Below are 16,340 nucleotides of genomic sequence, written 5' to 3'. Positions count from 1 at the left end.
TAAGACTGCGGCCTTCCAACCCTCCTCTCCTCAGGGCTGCGTGTTTGTGTGCTGCTCCTGCAGCAGCTGATGTTTGGCGATCTTGCAGCTGGAGCTGTGTTTGGCCCAGCTCTTGGCTGAGCCTTGTACCCACTGGCTCTGGGTTGCAGCCTGCTCCCAGTTCCTTTCTTGCTGATGCTGGAGCAAGGACACGGTGCTGCCAGCAAGGGAAAAGGTTCTGGGAGGAGGCTTTTCACCTTGTCATTTTTCTGGCAGGGAAGCAGCTCTTCAAAGGACAAAGCTGCCTCCTGCAGCCCAGCCTGGGGCTGTGCCCAGTGGCAGGGCTCCCAGGGCTGAGCAAGGGGAACGGGAGCAGCCGGAGCCGCAGCAGGGAGGAACGGTGGCGAAGAAGCAGAGACGGAGTCACGCGTAGCTCTGTCAGCTGCTGACGTTTATTGCACAGGATGGGCTGGATGGAAAGGTGGACGCTTGGAGCGGGGCCCTGTCCCGCCGGATGCGTGGCTACAGGGCGCCGGGCTGGCGTGTGGCCCCTCGCTCGCAGTCACTGCGTACATTCAATGTGGAAGGCTCCGGAGTGCTAGGCAGAGGGGCATACGTGCGCACGCACACACGCACCCCTGCACCCACACACCTGTACGCACACGCGTCCGTCAGTGCACACGCACAAGCATGCTGGTACACATGCTGTGTGCCTTCCCCAGCCTTAAAGCTGCGACTGCCCGTGGGGCAGCCCCAGGGCTCAGGTCCCCAGGCTCCAGCGTCTTATCTCCATCCTAATGCTGACTAGGGGAGGTCGGGCTGCATTTACCACCCCCCCCCCAGGCTGGGGGGGGGTCAGGTTGGGGGACAGCGTGTGTGTGGGGTGCTTGCAAGCCTCAGGGCGACCGTCCTTCAGACCCCCCAACTTACCTCCAGTCCTGGACCGTCACCCCTCGCCTTGGGCCTGTGAGAGGGGAGGCTGGGACACGCGCAGGCGTGCCTAAAGCCCCGGGGAGGTGTCCTGCGGATGCACACATACAGGTATGTATTCAGGTCATATATATCATATACAGAGTTGATCATGGGGGGGATGATGCAGCTGTGGCTTCTATGGGGCAGCCGGGGAGGCTGGGGGCAGCAGGGCTTTGCCGCGGGGAGCGGGAGATGGGGCCAGACTTTGGTCGGCGGCGACGCAGCCGGGGGCTCAGCCCGGCTCCCCGCCGTGTCCCCGCGGTGGGTGGGGGGGCCGCAGAGGCCCTGTATCCACCCCCCCCACTGTTGCCCCGCTCTGCAGCGTGTGGAGGGAGGAAGCCGGGGAGCGGGGCTGGCCCCGCGGTGGGGGGAGGCAGCCGGCGGGGCGGCCGTGGCCCTCGCCCGACGCTCCTCGGCAGGGCGGCGCAGGACGAGCACGGGACGAGACGGGGCTCGCTGCCGCAGCCCCCTCCGGCGCGCTCATCCCCGCGCCTGGCGTGGCACGGAGGTCACAAGTTGGAAGACAGCCTGGACTTGGCCGGGTCCGTGTCGGGCGTGCCGGCCGCCGAATCCTTGCGGGCCGCCGCCGAGTCCTGCGGCAGGGCGGGTGGCCCCGCGTGCACCGAGCCCGTGGACGCCGGGTGAGCTGGGGTCCCCCGCGAGGATGCCTGGCCTCGCAATCCGGCCGAGGGGCCGGGGCCCGGCGAGGCGACAGCCGGGCTCCCGCCGATGGAGGCGCAGGACTCGCGGGCCGAGGCCGGGGGGCTCTGGGTGCTGCCGGCTGCCAGCCCGTGGGGCAGGGAGGGCTGCGAGGCTGACAAGGGCCGCGAATCCTGGCTGAGGCTGCTGGTGTGCAGCGCCTGTGTGCTTTTGTGGGCGGCCAGGCGCTGGGGTGAACCGGGCGCCTGCTGCTGGCTGAGGGAGAGCTGGGAGCCCAGCTGCCCCGGGGCACCTCCGTAGGCAAACGTCCGGCTGGCCAGGGGGCTTTGGGACGGCGGGCTGGCCGCGGCGGCGGCGAAGGCGCTGGTGGAGGCGGGCAGGGACGCGGGCTGGGCCTGGTCCTGCGAGGGCGAGGGGTTGGCGTGGGGCGCGGGGGGCTGCGGCTGCTGCGGGGGGCTCTGCGGCAGCAAGACGGGGGAGACGGCGAAGGGGCTGGGCACGGCCTGGGCGTACTGCAAGCGGCGCATCATGCGGGGCGAGCCCAGGGCCATGGAGCCCACCAGCGGGCTGGCCATCTGCGGGCAGAAGCTCATGGCGACGGCTTGCTGCAGGGTGGCGATGGCGGAGGTGACCTGGGGCTGGACGGGGCTGTACATGGCCGTGTGCTGCTGCAGCTCCGCCTGCTGCACCATCTCCCGGTCGTACTTGACGATCTCCTGGATGATCTCGTTCTCCTGGTTGTTGAAGACGCCCGAGTTGAGGTCGTGCTGCACTTTGTGGAGCAGGATCGAGTTCTTCTTCCCTGCAGGGAGGGTGCCGGGATGGGGAGTGCCATGAGACGCTATGCTGGGCCCCCCACCCCAGCCACAGCTGGGCTGGACAGCCCCCTCGCCCCCCCACAGTGGTCCCTGTGCCCTACCGATGCGGTCGAGGCGGTCGATGGCCACGGTCTCAAAGGCCCGTCTCATCATGGGGTACTCCTCCAGCACCTCATTGAAGTTGTCCACTGAGAGTGAGTAGAGGCGGCAGTAGGTGTCCGCCCGGACGCTCGCCGTGCGCCGGCCGCGGGTCAGCAGGCAGATTTCTGTGGAGGATACACCGGTGCCAAAGTCAAAACACCACCAGTGAGAACTGGAAACAGGGACAGGCCAGGAGCAAGGGGCGAGAACCACTGAGGGGTGTGTGCCCCAGGACAGCGCGGGGGTCCCTGTGCCTCTCGCAGAGCCTGGGAGGGGGACATGGGCTCAGCCCCAGCAGTGCTCACCTCCAAAGTAGGAGCCATCGGAGAGTTTCATCTCCTTGTTGCCCTTGGTGAGGATGCTGACAACCCCGTGCTGGATGAAGTACATCTTCTTGCCAATGGTGCCCTCGCGGATGATGTAGTCACCCGGTTGAAACACCTCAAACTTCAACTTGGTGAGCATTGCCGTGACAAAGTTGGGGTCTGCGTTGGCGAACAGCGGCATCGAGGCCACCAGCTTGCGGCAATTGAAGTTCACAATTTCCTGCAGGGGAAGGAGGCAGGGACATGGCTTCCCCAGGGCAGGCTCACGAGCACAGAGGTGTCAGCACACACACAGACAACCCAGCGCACAGATTTGTGCATGGACACACTCGCACTCGGAGCCGCAAAGCTGGAGCAAGAGGTGTTCAACCCCAAGTACATGCACTGCAGGAGCTGGTGGGACCCACAGCCTCCCGCCACGGCAGGGAGCAGGGGGGACCCTCACTGCAGGAGGGGGGCAGTCCCCATCCTCCCTGCAGCATCCCACGCCTGGCTCTGCAGCCCCCAGGGCCCTTACCTCGCGCAGGGGCTCATTGAGCTCCCCCAGGATGCTGTCCTCGTCGAACATCTTGCCCTGGTAGCGATGCTCGTAGTAGTCGTGAATCTTCTGGCGGAAGTCAGCGGGCAGCTTGTGGAAGGACATGTACTGCTCCACTTGCTTGTACTGCGGGGAGAAGCGGCGTCAGCACCCAGCCGGGCTGGGGCTACAAGGCCGGGACCCCCCCACCCACATCCCCGCTCCATGGGGTGGGTCCCAGGCCCCTCCTGGCTGGCGGGTCCCACTCCACTGCCACATCCCTGTGGCATCGATATGGAGGTCTTGCCCTGCCTGGCTGCACCCACAGGCGCCAGTGCGGCTCCAGGAGGGAATGCGACAGCTGGAACTATGGTCCCTGTCCAGCCCAGTCCTACCTTCTCCTGGTACTGGCGCCGGGAGGAGTCCAGCGACTGGATGAGGGCAGTGGCGTGGCCGATGAACATGGCGTAGCAGGTGGCCCCCACGATCATGCTCAGCATCGTCAGCCAGATGTCCGTCATGCTCTCGGGTGCCTGCTTCCCATAGCCGATGCAGAGCATGTGGCTCATCGACTTGAAGAGGGCAAAGGAGTACAGCTCGCTCCAAGAGTCGTTCTGCAGCGACAGGGATGGTGGCAGTGCTCAGCCCTGGCTGGTGCACGGCTGCTCGCATGCACGTGTGCATGCGTGTGTGTGTACAGGCACCCATGGATACGACACCCTGACTCAGGCCTGGCGGACAAGCCAGGTTCTCTGCCTGCATCTCCCAACAGCACTTGGCAATAGGATTTGTTTGTTTGTGAGTGTCTCACTACCCAGGTGAGATCCAAACAAACCCAAGTGCTAGGCACGGCTGGTGCTGCAGGGATCCCACAGTGCTCTGCTCCTTCCCGGCAGGTTTCTGCACCTCACACCTGGCTTCGCTTTAGGTAGTCAGTCATTTTATCTTTTTTTTAAGCTGATGTATGAAAGTGCAGCAAGCCCCTGTGAAATGCTGTGACAGGAACAAGCTCTGAGTTTGTGGAAGCCACTGAGTTATTGCAGCACTTGTGCTCGGGAGCCTGGGGCTGTGGCTGGGACAGCAGGCAGCTGCAGGCAGGGACGGGCTCCCGCGAAGCCCCAAGCTCCCCCCAGGAGCGAAGCAGCTGGGGAAGGAGAAGCGAGAGACAGGGAGGAGAAGAAGGGGAGGAAGCCAGGCAGGGGGAACGCAGCAGAGATGGAAACACTGGCAGAATGGGACGAGACGGATGGAGGGAGAAGAGCCATTTGTAGCAGGCTGCAGGGCTGAGAGGGAGCAATTAGAAACATGGTCCATTACTTATTAATAGCAGCTTTGTTGCTAATGAGCAGGAGGCGGCAGCAGGGGATGGGGCAGAGCGCTGTGTCTGCATCCTCCTCCCACCCGGATTGATCCGCTGCCCCAGGTCCTGCGAGACCTCGCCAAGGAGACCACCCGCAGCAGGCGCGGGGTGCCCTGTGCACCCTCCGCGCTCGCACCATCAGGGCACCACAGCACCGGCCGGCGCAGGGACGGCATCTCCTCGGGTCGGTGGAGAGAGGCCAGACAACACGGGGATGGACGGGGGCCCAGGGGAGCAGGCAGGGAGCGGGGTTGGGGCCAGCACTCACCACCATCCCGTTGATGGAGACCCAGCAGTTCTGGGGGAAATCCTGCAGCATGGGCACGAGGAACTGGAGGCAGCCGTCCCAGTGGCAGAGCAGCAGCATCATGCCGATGAGGTTGATGATCCTCATCACTGCACTGGCCAGGTCGTAGGTCATGTGGAAGATCTGCGGGTGGAAGGGCCGGGGCAGGATGGCAGAGGGTGAGCGCTGGGGCTGTCCCCCCCGCCCGGCCCCACTCGGGGCACTGACCCACACGGCCTCTGCCAAAAGAGGCACTCGCGGCTGGCCTGGCCCCAGCCCTCCCCACAGTGGCTGCGTTCCGCCTGCCTATTTATAGCCAGCGGGATGCCACCACGCTGCCGCCCCGGAAAGCGCTAATGGCTGCGAGCTTTGATGAGGATAAGCCAGTGCTGGCGGATGCTCAGGGAGAGCCAAATGCTCCAGGCACCGGGGAGCGAGCAGGGCAGCCCCCGAGGCAGCAGGCACAGGGGGCCAGGCTCAGCCATGGGACGGCTTTTGGTAAAGAGGGTCCAAGGTACCTACGTCAGGGTGGGGCTGAAGAGAGACCCCCGATCTGGGGAAAGTGGCCAGGGCAGCTCCACACAGTCTGCTCTGCCAGACATCCCACCCTGACAGGGATGGGGCTGCGTCGGCCCCAGCGCTGGCGGCTACAAGAGCATCGAATGCCAAGACCCATCAACAACTCCCTGGGAGAGCCCCTGGCTGGGTCCCATGGCTGCCAGGATCCGCCACGGTGGGTCTGGGACCAGACCCCTGGCCACGGAGGGGCACGTGGCAGGAGCATGCCTTCAGGAGCCGCTGCTCTGTGCTCCGAGCACACCCCTCGCTCCCAGCACCGGCCTGCAGCTCCTGTGAGAGCAAGGCTTCCCCCCAGCCCCATCCCTGGTCCCAGCCTGCCCTTAGCTCCCATTGCCCCACGGCACCCACACAGGCAAACCCGGGGGGTAGAGACATGTCCTCCTGGTTGCAAACTGAGCCACGGGCTGAGGACTTGTTCCTTTAATATTTTTAGGGTCCGGAAAAGGTGAATTCAAGGAGGAAAAAAGAGACAATAAGAAATTAACCCCCTGGCAGTGAAATCCCTGGTCTCTCCCACCACTGCAGATCCAAGGCTGGAGCCCTGCAGTGTCGCATGGAGCAGCTGCACGGCAAGGGCACGGCGAAGGCAGGGCACGGGCAAGGGCACGGGCACAGGCACGGGCATGGCGTCCCCTTCCTCTGTGCCCAGCCCCGGGCTCTGAGGCTGCCTGACCAGGCAGGGCACACGGTGTGGGCAGGATGAGCCAGAGCTGGTGCGATGTGCTGGGGAGGGAACAAGGTGGAGTGCGAGGGGCTGGGGAAGGGGCAGCCCGGGGTGAGGACAGGCAGGAGCAGCCCCAGCCCCATCTCTGCCAGCCTTGGGCACATCCTTTCCCCACTCTGGCGATTGCCCCCTTGGGGCAGCCCCTCACTGTTCCTCTCCTAGCTGCCGCCGAGGCTGCTGGGGGCAAAACCAGGCACACGCGGCCCCCCCGAGACACTCCTGCTGCATCCACCAGCCCTGACCACAGCACCTCTGAGAGCAGGCGAGGTCCCAGTGGGGATTGGGGCCGTGCTCCCCTCCTGTCCCCTGTAAGCGTATGCGATTACCGGGATCCTCTGCGCAGCCACGCACAGGTTAACTCATCCCCAGGGCTCTCCCTGCTATGTCCCACCTGAAAGCAAAAAGGGCGCAGAGCCGGAGCCCTGGCAGGGAGGGACGGACACACTTTGGGATGGGGAGTTTGCAGGAGGTCTGGGATGCTCCCACAGCAGAGCCCAGCCCCAGGGGAAGGAGCTGGAGAAGGGCACAAGGGCAGAGTGGGATGCAGGCAGAGAGATGCGGGCAGACTGACCGGAGCTGCAGCCGTTGCCCCCGCTCCTCTGCCCCAGGAACCGGGGGCAGCCCCCAGCAGCGCTGCGAGGCTCAGGGCTCTGCCAGGCACCGGCCAGGACAGCTGAGCTCAGCCCCGCGTGTGCAGGAAGGCTGAGCCCCCACGGAGCTGCGGGAAGAGCAGCGTGCCAGGGGCTGGAGGATTTCCCATCGCAGGGTCAGGCCAGGACAGAGTCAGACCCCTGACACAATGGGGCCGGGCCATGGCGGGGCTGCTCCCTCCTGGCAGGGCTGCCAGGCACAAGCCCCCAGCGCCCACCCCAGCTCGCAGAGCGGCCCCATGGCTTTGCAAGGCAGAGGTGCAGGAGGGTCCTGTGCCGTCCCCGCAGCCACCGGAGCCGATGTCACTGTGCCCGGGCTGCACTGCGGGTCCCTGCCGCACTACCGGGCGGCTCTCGCCTGCCAGAGCCTGCACAGGGGGATGCCTGGCCAAGAGTCCCACCTGCCCTTGCCAGGCCTGGGGACACGCGGTGGCGGAGGAGGAGGGAGCGAAGGCACCCGCCGCCCCTCCAGCCCGCGGGTACGCATCCAGCTCTGCGCTGCAGCGAGAACCTGCACAGCCCCAGCCAGCGGAGCTGCCGTGAGGCGCCTGCCCACACGCCAGAGCCACACAGCAAAGCCGAGCACGCCACATCTCGACACAAAGGCACGTCCCCTCGCAGCCTACGCGGCCCCGCGTGCGCCAAGCCCAGGCAGCACCCTGCCTCCTGCCCTGGGGACCCGGGGGTCCCGCTGTCCCCGAGGGGCTGGGGCTCCTGCAGCCCCCCCCCCCGTGCTCCCTGAGGTCCCGGCGGTGCAGAGAGCCAGAGGGGACTGGAGGCAAGGAGCATCAACCTGAGCAGGGGGATGCGGTCGAGCTGCCGGCGGAGCACGGCACGGCACGCCTGCTTGGGCTGGCCGTGCTATCACCCGTGGGTGGTGCTGTACCACAGCACCGGGACCGGCTGTGCAAACCCCAGCACCCAGGCACGCGCGTGCATGCACACACGCGTGCACACGCACGCACAGACAGGGCACGGCTTGGCTGCAGCTCAGCGGGCCCTGAGGAGCTGGAGGGACTGCCTTTGCGCTGAAGCAGACCAGGAGTGCTCTCATGTCACAGCTGTCCCACTGGGGACAGAGCAGAGGGGAGGTGGGGGATGCCCAGAAACTGCCCCCACACCGGCGCCACACACAGCCCTGCAGACCCCATCCAACCCACCAGCTCCTTGGGCAGCCCCGAGCCCCGCTGCCCTCACAGGGACCCCTCCTGGATCCCGCTCTCTCCAGCCTGTCCCGCCGCTGCCAGAGGAGGGACCCACCGCCGGGCTGTGTCCTGTGTGACCCTTACCTCCTCCCACTGGTGGATGTAGCGGATGAGCCGGGAAAGGCGGAGGAGCCGCAGGAGGCTGAGGATCTTGGTGAAGCGGACGATGCGGAGGGCACGGGCCGTCTTGTACACCTCCGAGTCTATGCCCTTCTCCACAATGAGGAAGACGTAGTCCACAGGGATGGAGGAGACAAAGTCCACCACAAACCAGGTCTTGAGGTACTTCTTCTTGATCCTCTCGGGGTCCAGGATGATTTCTGTATTGTCCTCAATGACAATCCCCGTCCGGAAGTTCAGCACCAGGTCCATCAGGAAGAAGGTGTCGGAGACCACGTTGAACACGATCCAGGGCGCCGTGGTCTCCTCCTTGAAGAAGGTGATGCCCACGGGAATGATGATCAGGTTGCCCACCATAAAGAGCAGCATTGTGAAGTCCCAGTAAAACCTGGGGAGCGAGAAGACGGAGGAGGGTGTCACCAGTGCCCTGCAGCCACCCCCTGCGTGGAAGGGAGCTGGCCACTGCGCCCTGCCCTAAGGGACCTGTGTTACCAGGTGCTGTCACTCTGATGCCACCTCGGCCCCAGGCACCCCCTCCTCTCCCCAGGGACCACATCCTGCTCCCCCCTCTCCAAACTGCCCCCAGGCCTGATCCTGCAGGCCAGCACAGTCCCTGGATGAGGTAGTACTGTGCAAGTGCAGAGGGGTGTGCAGGATGAGGCACGGGGCTCTCTGCTGCCGTGGGCTCTTCCTGCTGTGCTGGTTTCACCAGAGGTCTGCCCTGAGCACCCAAACCCAGGCAGATCCCAGAGCGAGGGGAGAACGATGCCACCAGGCACCGGTGGGGGAGACCCTCCTGCTGAGCCTCCCTGGGGCAGCCCGTGGGCTGGGGACCACCCTCATCCCCAAACCGCCCGCTGCGGCGGGGCCATCGCCCTCTCCGCAAGCAGCGCTCAAGGTCGTGGGTGGAGGCAGGACAGGAGAGCCCGGCCTCCCCCACCGCTCCCCTGGGAGCAGCCCCCCCATTCCCCTCACCCTGCTCACAGAGTCCCCAGGGACAGCCAGGGCACCCCACTCCCTGGACCAGGCTGTGGTCCCAGTTTTGGGGGTGCACAGGGCGGCAGCTGCACGTTGGACCCAGCAGCACGGCCGCGGTGGAAGGAGCTGCCGTGGTGGAAGGAGCTGCCGCGGCTCCTGGTGCAGCAGATCACGTACGGCTGCAGCTGGAGCCGGCATCGCCCGCAGCCCCGGTCAGATGGCGGGGAGGGCGGGCAGCCGCCTTTGCCTTCGCCTCTGCCTCTGCCTGGGCTGCACGGCTCCTCCACCCTCTCCTGCCTCACCCCCGTCCTTCTCTCCTTTCTCCTTGTCCCCGTCTTCCAGGCCACCGATGACCTTTCTGAGCATCTGCAAGGTCACAGCAGCCCCATCCCGGCAGGACCGCGTGGAGGGGACCCCGGCCCCTGGCTCCCCGCCTGCCCCACGCCCCGGCACTGGTCTCGGGGGGACAGGAGGGGAGGATGCTCCTCAGCGCCACGCGCACAGACACGCAGGACCCTTACCCACGCTCCTCCGCTCAGCCCACCCTGCCACGCTGCCCGCCCCAGGCAGGAGCTGATGGGCAGGGGGTGCCGTGGCCACGGTGCCGGGGGGAGGAGGGGGAGACCTCCTGCACACAGGAATGGGAGATGGGCCGGATCCATCCCGCTCCCCACCTCCCCCCGTGCAGATTAGCGCAGGACCAGAAGGAGCTGAGCATCCCAGCTTCTGACCTTTCTCCAATGACACCTTCCCCATGTGAGACGTTGCCGTGGCAACTGTGAGTGATGTCACTGCTGCACAACGATGACTTCACACCCAGGGCTGTCTCCAGGGTACCCTCACCAGCTGCCAGCCAGAAGGAGCGGTTTGTGCTCCCCCTGCTCCCCCACAGGCGAGCTCTGCCCACCGGCACTGTGACCCCCCGCAGGCAGCGAGGCCGCAGCTGTGGTGGGCTCTGCCGGACCCGCGGGCTCCAGCCGCGCGGCATGACCCCCAGAAGATGCTGGCATCGGCAGAGGCACTGCTGGGGCTGGGGCAGCCCACGCCAGCAGCACCAGGCTGGATCTGTCCCGCAAACCCCCTGGCAGCTCTCGCTGCAGACTGACCCTGCTGCACAAAGCAAGTCCCATGGGGGCATTAGCCATGCAAAGCTGTGAAGAACAAAGATTAAATAACCATGCCAGCTGGGCAAAACTCGCCACTGGCTCAAATCCCTTTGCAATCTGGCTGAGCCAGGGCGGAATTTGGTCTGCTGAGAAAGATAAACTGCTCCTGATCACCCCCAACACACACGACTGCCTCTGTGCGATCTCTTTGGGGACCTGGGTGCAATGCCAACGCTTTCTTCCTTGGAGGGCAGTGTGGGCATAGAAAAAAAGATCCAATCCAGGCTACTAAAAATATCTGAAAACAAATTAATTAGGATCCTTGGCACCCTCTCCCTTGCTTCTGACCCAATTGAATGACAGCAATGACGACAGAAGATGCCGAAAGCCTCTGCGAGCAGGGGCTGCTGCGTTCCTGCTCCACCGCCTGTCCAAAGCCTGGCACAGCGGTCCTGCCCCACAGGTCCTGGGCAGGAGCCGAGTCGGGGCCAAGCCCCACCACCAAGTTCCAGGCGCCCCGCCACACTCCTGCCCCCAAGATCCTGCACCACATCCCTCCACAATGCTGCCACCTCTCCAGCACCTCCAAAACTGCGACAGAGACCCCGAGGCCAGAGAGGCGTGGGGCAATCCCGACCCCGCACCAGCAAAGCCTCCCTGTCTGCCTGCTGTTACTGCCTGGGAGGGGTCCAGGAGAAACCCCTGCACTGTCCAGGGGGGCACAGCCGCAAGACACCGGGGTCGTCCCCGCTCAGCTCCACCGCCGGCACACAGAGTTCCGGGGGGCTGCTGGGGATGATCCAGCTGCCTCTGCATGCTCGGTGTGACGCATCGCTCCCCTCTGTGGTGATCCCATCGACCGGGCACTGAGCTGCCCGCTCACCAGCCTGCCCGGGCTGACGAAGCTCCCCGAGACCTCGCTCTGCGGAAGGTGCCCCCGAGGGCTGAGCCCCTCAGCTCGGACCAGGGCCCCAGCTGCAAATGGCCAGGCTGCCTGGCGGGCGGGAGCAGCGTGGGATCAGTGTGGGATCGGTGTGGGATCAGTGCTTCGCCAACTTGCACTAAATACTTATATTCTAAAAACGAGGTCGCTCTTAGAAGTGGGTTAAGAAGCCAACGGCAGAAGTTTGCCTGAGCTGAGCAAGCAGCGAGGTGCGGTGCCCAAGGCGGCATCCGTACCCCCCGTGTCCCAGTATGGCCAGTTGTGATGAACAACTGGTGCTGCTGTCCCCTGGAAAAGCCTTTTACCCCGGGGGGTCCCTGGGGAGAGGAGAGGGGATAAAGGCTTTGCAAACTGCACGAGGACCCAAATCTTCACAATCCCCCCAGTCAGTCACAGCCTTTCTTCCCTGATGACCGAGCGGTGGCTTTCAGCACCCGCCAGGTCCGACTGCCCCACACTGATGCTCCAGAGGGGGAGAGCAGCTCCCCAACACCCTCACCAGAGGGAACGGTAACGCCGGGACCAGCAGCAGCGCTGGCAAGCACATCGGGAGCAGCAGCAGCTGCCGAGCCCGGTCCCTCCGCTCAGGTGGCACCAACAGGTCTGTGGCACCATCCAGGCAGCAGCAAAGCCCCAGAAACCATTTTAAGCCCAGAAGAGGAAGGCTCTGGCCAAGCAGCACCAGGGACACGTGCACTGGATGCGGCTTTACCCCCGAGTCAGGTGTGGGACCGGCTCTTGCAACAGAAATTCACAAGCAGCGAAAACCCACGGCTCAGCCCCAGCCCCGCGCCTCATGGAAGGCTGCGAGGGCCGGGCTGGCGGGAGGGGATGCCGGCGTAGCCGTATCAGGCAGCCCCGTGGCGGTCACGGGGAGACAGGCACCGCCACCACTGAATCACCGGCTGCGCGCAGCTCTCCGCATTACTGATGCATCCAGCAAGGCGCCTGGGCTGAATCCTCCTCCTGGGCTTATGCAAGTCTCTCACCGTGTGAGCAGGGGAAGGGATCGACCGTGGAGCTGGAGAACCTGCTCCCCAGTGCCCGGGCTCCTGCACCCCCGGGAAGCACCCGCTCCTCCTGGGAACGCCACCGGCCTCCTCCTCGGCCCTGGCCCCGCGCACATCTCTGCCCCCAAGGCCTCGCAGCACCCCGGCCCCGCACATGCCCCTGCCTGGGTCCCAGGTGCGTACGGGGTGTAAAGATGGGAGCCAGACCAGCAACGTGCCCCAGGTCACTGCGAAACGAGGGCTGCATGCAGCCCCCCAGCTCCCATTCCCAATCCAAGAGCGATACCCCAGGTGCAGAAACACCAACAGAAATAACGCAAAAGTCGATGCTAGCTGGGTTCTTCCCTCCCATCGATAAAGACCAGAAGCGGCGAAGACTGAGAAGACAACTGAGCACAGCATGGGAAAGGAGGTGGCTCTGCTTGACACTCTACTTCAGCGCACAATTTACAAGGTCTCTTTTATCAGATTTGCAGCTCAGGATCTCAACCAGCCACCCAGGCTGCTTCCTAATAATTCAATATTTATGTAAAGAGCAACTTTCGTTCCCAGAGCAAGTCTGCCCCTGAATTTTGCATGAATAATTGCAGCGCCGTGTCCATGAGGAGACAGGATCTCTAAATGACTCCGATTATGAAATGATGTCACATATGCAGATGGGTAATGATTTTATCTTAAGATGGGAAAATGAGTTTTGCAGGGCAAACACGGCTGGGTTCATGCTCCATTATCATTACTAGATAAACATAATACTTTTTTTTAAGGCAGGACCAATGTGGAATAGATAGACATGTCCTCAACATGCACAAGCACAGCAGGCTCCCCGCGACCGGGCTTTCAGCCCCACGTTGAGCCCATCCTGTTCATGTGCACGTTTGTAGACCCAGACGATGCTGTGGCTCTGCCTGCAGCTCCTCCCCACTGGGCAGGGAACTCTCCTACGCCACTTGCAGCATCAAAACACAGGCAGCGGCTCTTCCCCAATGGGTTTCAAGTCTTGATAGCGACTCCGGGATGGATGGAGCCAGCACGGGGCACGCCGGCCAGGGTGACTCCCCAAGGTCACCCCAGCGTGGACCGGTGCCTGTCCGCCCACCACAAGCACCAGTCCAGGGAGCGACGCTGCTCTGCTCCAGGGAAGCCTCCGAGGCCTCGCTCCCATCACAGGCTCACCGCAGGGATACCCTGCTCTCAGCAGCACCGTGGGCTTTGCCACTGGGACCACGGCTCTGCCGGCTCAGAGAAGCAGGGCAGGCTCTGGCCCCAGTGCAGTTGCGGGCGGGATGGTGGGGCCAGGCCATCACCCTTCTCCCAGCCTCCTCCAACAGCCCACAGCTGCTGAGGGAGAAGTAGAGCACGGACGGCGCAGAGGGGCACAGTCCCCTGGCTCGCCAGCCCCCGGGTGCCGGCGATCCACCTGGCACCGGCACATCTGCCCAGTCACGGCAGGGACGGCAGAGCTCCGTCCGCCACGGGACTGGTGATGGCCACATGGTGCAGCTGCCCCTCACCCTGGCTCTAAAGCAGAACCTGGTCCCCAGCCGGCGAGCCAAAGAGGGGGCTCCAACGGATACCCACGGCGGGTTCCCAATGGGAACATCTGCCGCAAGGGCGCGAGACCCCTGTGCGGGAGGTCAGCCCCAAGAGAAGGCTGAGGGCCTCTGGCTGCTCCTCTGGAAGATGCCAGATCAGCCCAGGAACAGCGCACGAGGGCAGGAGCAGGAGGTGCAGGCGCTGGTCCCTGCTCTGAGCCCGCCCAGCCAGGGCAGACCCCACCACCCATGGCCACCTCCACCTGCCCTGGGGACCCCCGTGCCAGTGGGGACCCCCATGCCGGTGGGGACCCATCAGCGCCAGTGTTGAACAGATCCTGGGGTCTGGCTCAGTGCCGACCCCCACGCTGGCACCCAGCAAACCCTCCCTTAAACCTCCCCAAACCGCACACCAGAACAGCGGCAGAACGACTCGGAGCCGGGCCCCCCGCTCCCCCAGCCTCTGGCCAAAGGCCCCCCAGTCCCTTTGAGGTTGCTGGACCAGGGCCGCCCACGGCTGGCTCACCAGCGATGCCAGCGAGGTCTCAGCCACTCATCCCCGCAAGATGCCATGCCGCCTGCCCCAGCCGGTCGACCCATCCATCCCTCCCGGCAGCTTTCACGCGACCCGGGAAGCATTTGCCACTTCTGAGCTCTCCCAGGGCTCAGGGGGTGGAAAGGAGATGGAGCTGCAGAGTCTTTTTCCCCTGGTTTGCCATTCCTCGGCTGGAAGCCGCACAGGCTGGATCCTGGGGTCCTCTTGGGAGCGAGAGGAATCCCTCCTCAAACTCCCTGAACCTTAGGACAGGATCAGGCCTCCTTGGGGGAGGGGGAACCTTCACAAAGCTCTGCTTGGCAGCGGAACGAGCAGCGCGTCCCCCAGCCCAGACCCCCGGCCCCGCGAGGGGAGGGTGACACCTTCCCCCGGGGCGGTTCGGGGGCAGAGCCGAAGCCCGGTGGGGCTCCAGAGGGTCCGTGCCGGGCCGCGCCGTCCGAGGCCCCGGGAAGGACGCGGGGATGCCCTTGCCCGGACCTCCCCCCCCCCCCCCCCCCCGCCAAAGCCGGGGGCTCTCGGCATCCCCGCACCGAGCGCCGCTCCGCTGGGGAGGGGGATGCCCGGCCGCCAGCCCCTCCCTGCACACAGGCTGCATCCGCGCTGCCACCCCCAGCGCAGCTCAAGGTGCCCTCTCCCAGGGCCCGGCCCGGCCTCCCCTTCCCCCGCCGGCGGGGCCGCCCCCGGGCTCCGCTCGCCCGCGGGCTCCGCTCGCCCCCTCGCCCCGCCCGCCCCGGCCCGGTCCGATGCAGCGGGGCCGCCGAGCCCCGCGGGGTCCCGGGCGCAGCCGCTCGCCCCTCGCCCGGCCGGCAGCGCACCTGAAGTCGCTGTAGGGATGGATGATCCAGGCCCCCGCCGACTTGACGCGCTCCTGCTCCCGCTCCACCGCCTTCTGGGAGCCGAACATCCGCAGCGAGAACTTGTTGACGCCGGGCTGGAGCATCGCCCCGAACTGCCGCTGCATGAAGCTGGCCTGGCTCCCGCGGGCCTCCTCGCCCGCATCCTCGCCCGCGCCCTCCTCGGCCGCCTTGGCCCCGCCGGGGGACGCGCCGCCGCCGCCGCAGGAGAAGGAGACCTTGGGCTCTCGGGGCGGCTCCGGGCCGGGGCTGCGCGGCGGATCCCCGCGCCGGCACTCGCCGTTCGGGGACCCCTTCCCGCCGCGGCCCCGCGCCCGCCCCGCCGCCGCCGCCGCCCCCGCCCCCGCCCCGCCGCGCTTGGCCGCCTCGGCCGCCTCCTCCTCGGCCGCCGCCTCCCCGCCCGCCGCGCCGCGGCCCGCCCGCATCCTGCCGCTGCCGCCGCCGCCGAGGCCACCGGCGGCCGAGTGGCGCCCGCCGCCGCGGCGGGGGCGGGCCGGGGCGGGCCGGGGGCGGGCGGCGGGGCCGGGCCGGGGGCCGGGCGGCTCCGCAGCTCCCCCCGCCGGAACAGCCCTCGCCGGCGGGACCGGCGACCGGGGCCGCCCCGCTCCGCCCGACGGCCCCGGCCCTCGGCGGCGCGGCCCCCGGTGCGGGGCCGGGCGCTCCCCTCCGCGGGGCTCCGGGGCCCGACGGCCCGTCCGCCCCGCCGGGGAGGGAGCGCTTCGGGCGCTGCCCCGTCGACAGCCCATTCGCGTCCCCGCCCCGGGCCCCGCTGCCGGTGCGGCTCAGGCGGCCCGAGCCCACCCCCGGGGCCGGGCCCGGCCCCCGCGGCCCCCGCCAGGCACGGGGGCTTCGCCCTCCCGCAGCCCCGGGGACCCGCCGCCCGCCTCGCCAGCCCGAGCCCCCCACCCCGCACCCAGCCGGTGGCGGGAGGAACGGCCCGGGGCGGGTGCAGGGAAGGGTCGCAGGGATGGAGACCCGGGACTGACGCCCCGGGGCAGGGCAGCTCCTGCGTGGCCCAGAAATA

At 66.4% G+C, this 16,340-nt stretch overlaps 1 protein-coding gene across 1 annotated transcript; it reads right to left on the bottom strand.

The window, feature by feature from the left end:
• Positions 1 to 409: 409 nt before the first annotated feature.
• On the bottom strand, positions 410 to 15,756 carry HCN2 (hyperpolarization activated cyclic nucleotide gated potassium and sodium channel 2). Its single transcript, XM_052801415.1, has 8 exons — positions 15,278 to 15,756; positions 8,302 to 8,725; positions 5,042 to 5,203; positions 3,809 to 4,027; positions 3,414 to 3,560; positions 2,876 to 3,116; positions 2,531 to 2,695; positions 410 to 2,413 (listed from the first exon to the last, which is right to left on the bottom strand). The coding sequence occupies exons 1-8, from the start codon at positions 15,739 to 15,741 to the stop codon at positions 1,461 to 1,463; spliced, it is 2,775 nt and encodes a 924-aa protein (XP_052657375.1). The 5' UTR covers positions 15,742 to 15,756; the 3' UTR covers positions 410 to 1,460.
• Positions 15,757 to 16,340: the final 584 nt, after the last annotated feature.

Source organism: Harpia harpyja, chromosome 11 (assembly GCF_026419915.1).
Source record: "Harpia harpyja isolate bHarHar1 chromosome 11, bHarHar1 primary haplotype, whole genome shotgun sequence".
In the NCBI taxonomy this organism is placed as follows: domain Eukaryota; kingdom Metazoa; phylum Chordata; class Aves; order Accipitriformes; family Accipitridae; genus Harpia; species Harpia harpyja.
Note: the sequence above shows the minus strand (reverse complement) of the source record. Positions and strands in the feature narration are given on the sequence as shown.